The 11,472-nt window shown below is 48.6% G+C and overlaps 1 protein-coding gene across 1 annotated transcript; it reads right to left on the bottom strand.

Annotated features, from left to right (window-relative positions):
* Positions 1-5,109: 5,109 nt before the first annotated feature.
* LOC146665436 (uncharacterized) lies at positions 5,110-6,941 on the bottom strand. Its single transcript, XM_085411146.1, has 2 exons — positions 5,524-6,941; positions 5,110-5,167 (listed from the first exon to the last, which is right to left on the bottom strand). The coding sequence occupies exons 1-2, from the start codon at positions 6,909-6,911 to the stop codon at positions 5,110-5,112; spliced, it is 1,446 nt and encodes a 481-aa protein (XP_085267272.1). The 5' UTR covers positions 6,912-6,941.
* Positions 6,942-11,472: the final 4,531 nt, after the last annotated feature.

Below are 11,472 nucleotides of genomic sequence, written 5' to 3'. Positions count from 1 at the left end.
ATCGCTTATCCGGAAGACATAGGTGTCGTCGCTCTCTGCGTTGCCGCCCTCCTCCGAGGCTGTGCGCGCTTCATCATTCCGTTGTCGTCTCCTGCAAGTCGACTCTCGATGGGTGTTGCTCCTACAGTGACCGCACCATTATTTGTAGAGGCATGCTCTGGCCTTGTGTCCCCGCTGGCCACACTTAAAACAGACTATGTCTGACATGTCTCTCCTGTGGTCACTAGCAGCTGCTGCGGGTCTCGCGCTAGGTTGCACTCTCGCCTTCATGATGTTATCCTCTTGTTCCACCAAGCGCATTTTCTCAGTGTCCTCATAGCTGCGGAGTTTTGTTTTAAATTCCGCAAACTTGATTTCTGATTCACTTTGCGTAATGTGAACAGAAAAAGGTTTAAATGCTTCTGGTAAACCTTTTAACACCATTGCTACAAGCAGACCATCACTAAGTGTCTCTCCAGCATTTCTCAGGGCTGTAATAAGTAGAGATGGACCGATCCGATATTATGTATCGGTATCGGTCCGATACTGACCTAAATTACTGGATCGGATATCGGAGAAAAATAAAAAATGTAATCCGATCCATTAAATATCACGAAAGCACCTCACAAAACTTGCAACACACCGTAACTCGCCTCAGAACGTTAGCACGTCGGAGCAGTATGCATCACGTGATAGAGCGGCTGTGGCATGCGGGACCTGTGGTGGTCTGGATAGCATTTGGAGCTTCGCTAGCAACCCGGCATTTCATCTCCGACAAAGTTATCCCGAGAGAAGTAAAGCAAGTGTGTAAGTCCACCTCTGAATGTTTGTAAAGCATTCCTGCGTTAAGCTTAACAAGCGACTGCCTCTCCTGCTGCTACTTCAATCATGAAACTGCTTAACGATCAGCTGATCGGCTTTTCTGTCGCGAGTCCGTCTCTCTTGTTTGTTTTTGGCCCACTTTGCACCAGAAAGAGGAAACCAGCGGCTGAACAACAGCAGCACGTTTAAGCTTGATCAGCTATTGTTAGAATTTATTTATTATTACTTTCTACTCGAGGATCTTTTTCTACGTAGCTGACGCTGGTAACTGTGCAGGGGCGGATCTAGCAAAGTTTAGCCAGGGGGGCCGATAGGGCATTAACAGGGAAAAGGGGGCACAAAGACATACTTTTCTTTCTTATTCTCATTTAAAATGTCTAGCTTTTAATAAATAATTATCTGACACCCAAAGTTTTAATTTGATGTAAAATGAATAGAAGTCAATTACTGTATATAGTGACTATTAAGTCTAATATATATACCCTAGTAAGCTATAGTACTTTTTCCTTTGGGAAGGTACCATCTGTGCAGTCTGCAATTTTGTTGAAGAAAGATGTTGAATCTATTTAATATTTCTTGAAAAATAATTGATTTCTGTGCATTTTTTTCACACTGCATCAAATTAAGGTTGATTACGTCGATTAAGCATCATGAGGTGGAGCGTGAGGGGTGGTTCCCTATTTTTTATTTATTTATTTTTGTTGTTGCTGGGAGTTGGAACCCTATTAGTTAGGTTGCTTAATATTTATGCTAAGTACTCTTTAAAATACCAGAATAGGGAGGATGGTGTAGGTTTAAGTTTATTAGATTGATCAGTATTGCTGAACTATGAAATATTTTTTTTTGCATACAGGTATAACAGAATAGCTTTAGTGTAGTTGTTGTTTTAAACTTGAGTATGAACTTATACAAAATGCAGCAAGATATTTAAAAAACAGTTTTGTTGATTAAAAAACACTATATCGGATTCATATCGGTATCAGCAGATATCCAAATTTATGATATCGGTATCGGTATCGGACATAAAAAAGTGGTATCGTGCCATCTCTAGTAATAAGTAGGGGTGGGTTTTAATAATCGATTCCTCGATTAAAATCGATTCTGGCTTGGATAACGTGATATCGATTCATTAAAATCCTGAATCGATTTTTTAATATAAATGTATTTTGCCCGAAATTCCAGAATCTCTGGTGAAACGTCACAAAATTTTGACAACCACCATACATTTAAAAGAGTAAATGAGAGCAGGTACACGGATTCTGCACAAAGACCTAAACACAAAGTGCGGACCCGCGGATCAGAATCAGTGAGATGTCGCCTTTCTCACCCGACGGCACGGACAGTCGGGGCTGAAAGCCGACAGCTCGCTGATTCTGATGTTTCGGCGGGTCCATGCTTTGTGTTTACGCCCTTTTTGCGCTGATTCTAAAGCTGTTAGTTTGATCTCTCTCCAAACAATATTGACCGAACCAGCAGCAAAAGAAGATCCAAACTAAGCTTCACATAAACATCGTCATGAATTCCCTCTGACTTTTGCTGTTTTGCTTCCACCACGATAAAAAAAATAAAAATAAAATCACACTTCATGCACAGCTCTCTCTCTCTCTTTCTCAGTGTACTTCAAGAACAGTTTCCCGTCTATCCCCGAAATCTGTTTTCTGCATTATTCGCTTGCTTATTTACGCTTATTTACAGCGCTGTCGGCCGATGTTTTTTTTTCCTTTTACTTACTTCTGAAAAGAAAACCTAATTTCTGCCGTTCAATAGGCTGAACAAATTTAAACTTTATAAAATTATGCAAAACGTTAGCCGTGTCTCTAATAAAACCGCTGTAACTTCAGAGGTAATGTTCATATGTTTATTAATGGTTTTCTTTCGTTTTTGATGTACTGCAGAATATTTTTATAAAATCCCAGGCCAAGAAAGTCGCCTTCATGTTTTTCTGTGTTTTATCTTCAGCTACTTTGACACAAAGGCATCTGCTGTGACGCTCACACCTTTGATAAAGTCTGGAAAGTGTCAGCTTCCTTTTTATAGATACAAAAATATGTAAATGTACTGATGCATGATCTGAATTATAATATTTCTGACTGAGGCAAAATTTCCCCGATTCAAATCGAATTGAATCGAATCGTGGATCGAATCGATTCAGGACCTTGTGAATTGGAATCGAATCGATTCTAGAAATCAGTGACGATACCCAGCACTAGTAATAAGTGTCTCTGCGCTATGATGTACTCCGTGACGCTCTCACTGCTTGCTTTCTTCAGAGAAGTCAGTTCAGTATAAAGGCTGATAATTCTTGGTTTACCTTTTCCGGCATAGTAGTCTCTTAATATTTTCAGTGCCTTGCGTCCATCATCGGCAGCTTCTCTCGTCACAAGCAATAAACTCTTATCATGCAGGATCTGTATTAACTCTGCATAGGCCTGGGCATTCTTATCTTCGTCGTCCTCATCTTCGTCATTACTCTTCAATATTGTCTCTTTTAGACCTTGTAATCTAAGATGTCCCAAAAATGTTGTCTCCCACAGTTCATAATTCTTCTCATCTCCGTCAAAAACCAACCTTACTCATCGGCCACTGGTAGGGTTGCCAACTCTCTGAAAAATAAATAAGGGACACCTCGTGGCCAGGGCCGGGCGACCCAGTTGTCTTCACCCTTCCCAGTGTGGTGAATTTTCTAGCTCTTTTTTTGTGTTTGAAATTATTTTTTTAACCATTTGACTTGAAGTTGATTGTGCGATTTTTGGCCCATTTTGAGCCGATTTTTGAGTGATCGGACCGATTTTGGCCTTCATCGTGCGTCGTGTAGTATACGTGGGGTAACGAGAAGTGATTAACACCTCACGACCAGCTCCCGATCATCAATCGCTCGTGAGGGTGTCACCACAGGCTGAGCGCCTGTGGTGACACCCTCACGAGCGATTGATGATCGCGCGCAAACGTAAACGTAAACGTTGGTGAAAAAGACGGCGCAGCACGGCTGTGCAGCGTGTGATCTGGACACAAGCGATGGAGGCACAACTTTGGAAAGCTCATCCAAGCCTTTTCGATGTGGCATCACAAAATGATCACGACCACAACAACCGTGAAAATAGTTGGATTTACACTGCTGCTCAATCACAGCTGCCTGATCAATGTTTTTCATTAGCAATTTAGCAAAGTTGATGGTGGTGGTGTGTGTGTCTGTGTGAGTGAAAGACAGAGCGAGCGACAGATTTTCTGTTATAACCTTCATGTTATGGAGGCACAGTGTGAGCACTCAGGTCGCATCAGAGCATCGGGCCGTATAGTGTGAGACCCTGCATCGTGACCTACCAACTTCTAACCCCTGCGAGTCAATCGTGCAGTTTGAGCAGGAGCTGAATAACGTGACTGAAAAAAATCGCACAGTGTCTGCCCAGCTTTAGGTGTACTGTCATCCGAGACTTGCACCGCAGAGTCGGCGTGTCACGGTCTGGAGGGCAGACCGTGGGGATGTGGGGAAGGAGGAGGACCCAGGCGCGGTGCTCTATGTATAAACAGTGTGTTTATTTACAGAGTGGAACAAAAACAACAATAAATCCCCGTGTTCTCCCAGACTCCCGTGTCGTGTCTCTGCGTGAATAGTTCGTGTCTCTGTGCTCTCCGCTCCCGTGTCAGCACCCCCCGGTGCTCGCTGCTCTTCGTGCCTTCCACGCTCCTCCTGCGGGAAACAATAGACGCAGCCGTCAGGACACAAATAACCGCGGGCATACACTTACACACATTAACTCAATTCAATGGGACGACTAACGTGGAGTCTCAAGGAATGATCCCGCGTCGGTGGGAGCTCCAAGACTCTCTTAAGTAGCTCCCCCGACGAGGCCTGATCAGCAGCAGGTGTGTGGCTTCGGGTGTGGCCAGTCCCCTTGCAGGGCCACACCCTCCAGGCCTGACGCCGCCTATAAACAAGTGCTCAGCCACCCACACACACATATACACAAGCACAGGGAAGGGGGAGCAACACCAAAATACACAGCAATAATAATAATAATAATATAATACATGACTGCTCAGGGATCCTGGGTCGCCCAGTCCCAGGACCCTGACAGTACCCCCCCTCTAAGGGTCGGCTCCCGACGACCCCAAAACCAAAACAAAAAACAGCACAACCAACCCAGGGCGGGCGGCGGGGGGAACCAGGACGGAGGGCCAGAACCAAAACAAGCAAAAACAACAAAACCACAAACCGACCCAGTCCACAGTCTCAGAGTCAGGCCGCGCATCCCGCAGCCACAAACAGTCACAGGCGGCCCATCAACACAACAAGAGAGTTCAGGGGGCCTACCTCGAGCCCAACGGCGGTGACGTAGCAGCTCCGGCGGACGGCCCCGGGTCCGGCAGCAGCAGCAAAACAGTTCAGGGGGCCTGCCACGGGTCCGGTGGCGGCGGCGCTGCTCCTCCGGCGGCCTGCCACGGGTCCGGTGGCGGCGGAACGGTTCTGGTGGCCTGCCACGGGTCCGGTGGCGGCGGCGCTGCTCCTCCGGCGGCCTGCCACGGGTCCGGTGGCGGCGGAACGGTTCTGGTGGCCTGCCACGGGTCCGGTGGCGGCGGCGCTGTTCCTCCGGCGGCCTGCCACAGGTCCGGTGGCGGCGGAACGGTTCTGGTGGCCTGCCACGGGTCCGATGGCAACGTCGCTGCTCCGGTGAGCAACAGCGAGGCGTGGCACCAGGTCCATGACGCGCCGATCGCTGACGTGGACGCACCGGACGTGGACGGCGAGGAGGCCGCGCTAGACGTGGAGGTCCCTCCGGTCCGCTGACCTCCGGCCGAGCGGGACCCTCCTCGGCCGGCAGCGAGAGCTCCTCCTCGGCCGGCAGCGAGAGCTCCTCCTCGGCCGGCAGCGAGAGCTCCTCCTTGGCTCGCAGTGAGAGCTCCACCTCCGCTCGCAGCGAGAGCTCCTCCTCGGCCGGCAGCGAGAGCTCCTCCTCTGCTCGCAGCGAGAGCTCCTCCTCCGGCTCGCTGAGCTCCTCAGCTGGCAGAGCGGGCTCCTCCGGCTCGCCGAGCTCCTGCTCGGGCATGCTGAGCTCCACAGCTGGCGATGCGGGCTCCTCCGGCTCACTGAGCTCCTGCTCGGGCATGCTGAGCTCCTCAGCTGGCAGAGCGGGCTCCTCCGGCTCACTGAGCTCCTGCTCGGGCATGCTGAGCTCCTCCGGCTCGCTGAGCTCCTCAGCTGGCGGTGCGGGCTCCTCCGGCTCGCCGAGCTCCTGCTCGGGCATGCTGAGCTCCTCCGGCTCGCTGAGCTCCTGCTCGGGCATGCCGAGCTCCTCCGGCTCGCTGAGCTCCTCAGCAGGCGGTGCGGGCTCCTCCGGCTCGCTGAGCTCCTCAGCAGGCGGTGCGGGCTCCTCCGGCTCGCTGAGCTCCTGCTCGGGCATGCTGAGCTCCTCCGGCTCGCTGAGCGCCTCAGCTGACGGTGCGGGCTCCTCCGGCTCGCTGAGCTCCTGCTCGGGCATGCTGAGCTCCTCCGGCTCGCTGAGCACCTCAGCTGACGGTGCGGGCTCCTCCGGCTCGCTGAGCTCCTGCTGCAGCTGGACGAAGTCTGAGGTTTCCCGAGCTTGCACCACCCCCCGGGCTTTACGCAGGGTGCAAAGGCAGGCGGAAACTCCCTTGAGCTGGCCGAGGTAGGGGTTTCCCACCAGGATTGCCTCGATGGCGTTTAACCCCACCACTCTTGCCCTTGTGTTGGTGGTGTGAGCTACCCAGTCCATCAGGCGTTGGACGCGTGTGAGGTCGCTCTCTCCGGACAAGGCCGCTGGAGTGGGTAGTGGAATGGAGGCTGCTGCTGGTGGAGAAGATGGCTGAGCGGGTGATGTGGACGGTGAACAGGATGAAACGGTAAGCGGTGAGGTAGATGTCGCGGGGGATGATTCAGCAGGTGACGGCTGGATTACTAGCTGGGCGATAGGCTGAGGTACAGCGACCAGCTGGGCCGCGGGCTGCGCTTTGGCTACCGGCTGGGCAGCTGGCTGTGCCGCAGCTACAGGTGGCTGCTGAGCAGGTAACTGAGCCGAAAGCGGACGGGCAGCTGACCGTATAAACATAGCCCCAGAGTAAACAGTTGAGGTGAGTGACGATGAATTGTCCATATGACTCACCACAGCCGGCTGTTGAGATGTCTGTGGATCTAGCTGCGGTGAGGAACGCTGGCGGCGCGAACGTCGTTTCCGTGTCGGCGTCGGGGCCGGCGTCTCAGGCAGTGAATCCACCAGCTGTCCGAGCTGGTTGGCAGCCTGAGGAGGAGAGTGGAGGTGGAGGGTGGAAAGTAGGAAGTCCAGGACCACTGCATTAAGGGAGTCCACCAGCCAGGGGAATTTAAAAAGCATCTCCTGCAGCCGCCTCTTCACGGCGCGACGCAAACCTTCCGCTGGCTTCTCCCACCACACCTCACATAGGTGGTACACTTCATCCATAACTTCCCTCCTGAGCCTCTCCTCGGAGACCGCTGGGTCCATAAGTGGCGGGATCATTCTGTCACGGTCTGGAGGGCAGACCGTGGAGATGTGGGGAAGGAGGACCCAGGCGCGGTGCTCTATGTATAAACAGTGTGTTTATTTACAGAGTGGAACAAAAACAACAATAAATCCCCGTGTTCTCCCAGACTCCCGTGTCGTGTCTCTGCGTGAATAGTTCGTGTCTCTGTGCTCTCCGCTCCCGTGTCAGCACCCCCCGGTGCTCGCTGCTCTTCGTGCCTTCCACGCTCCTCCTGCGGGAAACAATAGACGCAGCCGTCAGGACACAAATAACCGCGGGCATACACTTACACACATTAACTCAATTCAATGGGACGACTAACGTGGAGTCTCAAGGAATGATCCCGCGTCGGTGGGAGCTCCAAGACTCTCTTAAGTAGCTCCCCCGACGAGGCCTGATCAGCAGCAGGTGTGTGGCTTCGGGTGTGGCCAGTCCCCTTGCAGGGCCACACCCTCCAGGCCTGACGCCGCCTATAAACAAGTGCTCAGCCACCCACACACACATATACACAAGCACAGGGAAGGGGGAGCAACACCAAAATACACAGCAATAATAATAATAATAATATAATACATGACTGCTCAGGGATCCTGGGTCGCCCAGTCCCAGGACCCTGACACGGCGTTTGTTCCCCTGTTGACCATGCTTCTTGTTGTGGTCATCTGTTGTCTTCCGGTATTTTCTCCGCAAGCGACCTTTCCTCGACCAATGAGATGAGCGGTAATCTGAATTGTCATACTCGAATTGTCATAAGTGTGCTGTCAGCTCATTGGTCACAAAGCAGGAGAGGGGCTGGGAATTATGTTTTCAAACAAAGCGTTAATTCCATTAAAAGTTATAGACTACTTTTGATTCTCACTGTATTACGGGACAAAGTGCGTCCCTTATTAGCTCAATACGGGACGTGTACTTTTGTTTCTAAATACGGGACGATTCCGTATTTTAAGGGACGGTTGGCAACCCTAGCCACTGGGTTCACCAACACGCTTACTCATGGTGCTAACTTAGCATGCTAGTCCTCACCGAACACGCTGTACTTTGCGACTTTTCTGGTGGTAAACTTTCCCCTGGCGTAGCTTCAATATTTTCCTAGGCCCATAACCTGTTAGCAGAGACGGGTCTTCCAGCAGAATCTGCATGAATACTGAAGATACTTATTGGAGGAATAATCACACGTGGAGCATCGGCTTTTTTACTGGAACATTCACACCAATGTGTCTTTATTTATTGAACTCTCGAGTAGGGCTGGGCGATATGACCCAAAATTCATATCTCGATATTTTTTAGCTGGATGGCGATATAAGATATATATCTCGTTTTTTTTTTTAAGCCATAAAGTAAGAACAAAAAGAGAGTTCTTAGTCAAAGCTGTGTCCCAGATGTCACACAGGCACTTTTATTAACATACAGCACAGATGTACATGAAAAATTACTCAAAATTAAATTATGAGCATTCATTAAATAATAATGCTCCATAAATAAAAGAAAACAAGGTTGTTTTTGTGCTAAACAAAGAGCTCACAATTGTGCAGTCAAAATGTAAACTAAAAGACGCTGAGCGTAATAACAAAGACAGACAGATTTCACAGCTGCTCTGTTCCCAAGTTTTACTGTGTGACTGATAGCCTGGAGTTTGAAATCCGCTTCATAACCACGTCTCTTACAGGTGCCATTTATGGTCCTTATACACACACAATACGGTAATATTACGTTGATGCACAGTACGTATCACTCCGCGAAGCTCTTCGGTAGCCGTAATGCGCCGACAATCTATCAAGCGGTGCAGCTCCGTAGCTTACCAAAGTCGTACTCAAACATTTTTGACAGATTGCTGAGCGCCGTGTAACACATAAAATCGGTTCGCGGCCATCAAGCACAACCAGAATTCATACATAAGGCGCGCTATCAACTTTTGAGAGAATGAAAGGATTTTAGGGTTAGCACTGTTAGCTCGTTAGCGCGGTTAGCTCGTTAGCATGTTTAGCTCGTTAGCACGTTGACGCCGTCCAGCCCCACGCATGGGGCGATGCGCAGTAACTCGTTAACGGAGATTTGCCGTGTCCGTCTTGTCGCTGCCTGCACGTGAAGCGATGGGGGAGGAGGGGGAGTTGTCTTCAGTGAAGGCGAGGCGGAGTAACGTTGCGTAGAGACAAAAGTGGACGAAAGAGAGGCAAACTTGCGGCTCCACAACTATAATTATAACGTAACATAGACTATATCGATATAAAGGATATTGTCACATCTTATATCTCGTATAAAAATATATCGATATGTTTTAAAAACTCGATATATCGCCCAGCTCTACTCTCGAGTATACTCCGCAGCATAACAGGAAGCATCCTTCAATAATTACTTCCTCCAAACCTTCAACGTGTCTTTTAGACCCCATTCCTACAAAACTGCTCAAAGACGTCCTGCCATTAATTAATTCTTCGATCTTAAATATGATCAACCTATCTCTAATAATCGGCTATGTACCACAGGCCTTCAAGCTGGCTGTAGTTAAACCTTTACTCAAAAAGCCATCTCTAGACCCAGCAGTCTTAGCTAATTATAGGCCAATCTCCAACCTTCCTTTCATATCAAAAATCCTTGAAAGAGTGGTTGTCAAACAGCTAACAGATCATCTGCAGAGGAATGGTTTATTTGAAGAGTTTCAGTCAGGTTTCAGAGCTCATCACAGCACAGAAACAGCTTTAGTGAAGGTTACAAATGATCTTCTTATGGCCTCTGACAGTGGACTCATCTCTGTGCTTGTCCTGCTAGACCTTAGTGCAGCATTCAATACTGTCGACCATAATATCCTATTAGAGCGATTAGAACATGCTGTAGGTATTACAGGTACTGCACTGCAGTGGTTTGTATCATATCTATCTAATAGACTCCAATTTGTGCATGTAAATGGAGAGTCCTCTTCACACACTGAGGTTAATTATGGAGTTCCACAGGGTTCAGTGCTAGGACCAATTCTGTTTACATTATACATGCTTCCCTTAGGCAGCATCATTAGAAGACATAGCATACATTTTCACTGCTATGCTGATGACACCCAGCTCTATCTGTCCATGAAGCCAGATAACACACACCAATTAGTTAAACTGCAGGAATGTCTTAAAGACATAAAGACCTGGATGGCCGCTAACTTTCTGCTTCTTAATTCAGATAAAACTGAGGTTATTGTACTCGGCCCTGAAAATCTTAGAAATATGGTATCTAACCAGATTCTTACTCTGGATGGCATTACCTTGGCCTCCAGTAACACTGTGAGGAACCTTGGAGTCATTTTTGACCAGGACATGTCCTTCAAAGCACATATTAAACAAATATGTAAGACTGCTTTCTTCCATTTGCGCAACATCTCTAAAATTAGAAATATCCTGTCTCAGAGTGACGCTGAAAAACTAGTTCATGCATTTATTACTTCCAGGCTGGACGACTGTAATTCATTATTATCAGGATGTCCAAAAAACTCACTGAAAAGCTTTCAACTAATCCAAAATGCTGCAGCAAGAGTCCTGACAGGGACTAGAAAGAGAGAGCATATTTCTCCTGTTTTGGCTTCCCTTCATTGGCTTCCTGTTAAATCCAGAATTGAATTCAAAATCCTGCTCCTCACATACAAGGTCTTAAATAATCAGGCCCCATCTTATCTTAATGACCTTGTAGTACCATATCACCCTATTAGAGCACTTCGCTCTCGCTCTGCAGGCCTACTTGTTGTTCCTAGAGTATTTAAAAGTAGAATGGGAGGGAGAGCCTTCAGTTTTCAGGCCCCTCTTCTGTGGAACCAGCTTCCAGTTTGGATTCGGGAGACAGACACTATCTCTACTTTCAAGATTAGGCTTAAAACTTTCCTTTTTGCTAAAGCATATAGTTAGGGCTGGACCAGGTGATCCTGAATCCTCCCTTAGTTATGCTGCAATAGACGTAGGCTGCCGGGGGATTCCCATGATGCATTGAGTTTTTCCTTTCCAGTCACCTTTCTCACTCACTATGTATTAACAGACCTCTCTGCATTGAATCATATCTGTTATTAACCTCTGTCTCTCTTCCACAGCATGTCTTTTATCCTGTCTTCCTTCTCTCACCCCAACCGGTCGCAGCAGATGGCCGCCCCTCCCTGAGCCTGGTTCTGCCGGAGGTTTCTTCCTGTTAAAAGGGAGTTTTTCCTTCCCA

Source organism: Rhamphochromis longiceps, linkage group LG7 (genome assembly GCF_057381845.1).
Source record: "Rhamphochromis longiceps isolate RC_006_pf linkage group LG7, R_longiceps_female_GT1.1, whole genome shotgun sequence".
Taxonomy (NCBI): Eukaryota; Metazoa; Chordata; class Actinopteri; order Cichliformes; family Cichlidae; genus Rhamphochromis; species Rhamphochromis longiceps.
The sequence above is the reverse complement of the archived record's forward strand: the minus strand, read 5'-3'. Positions and strand labels throughout refer to the sequence as shown.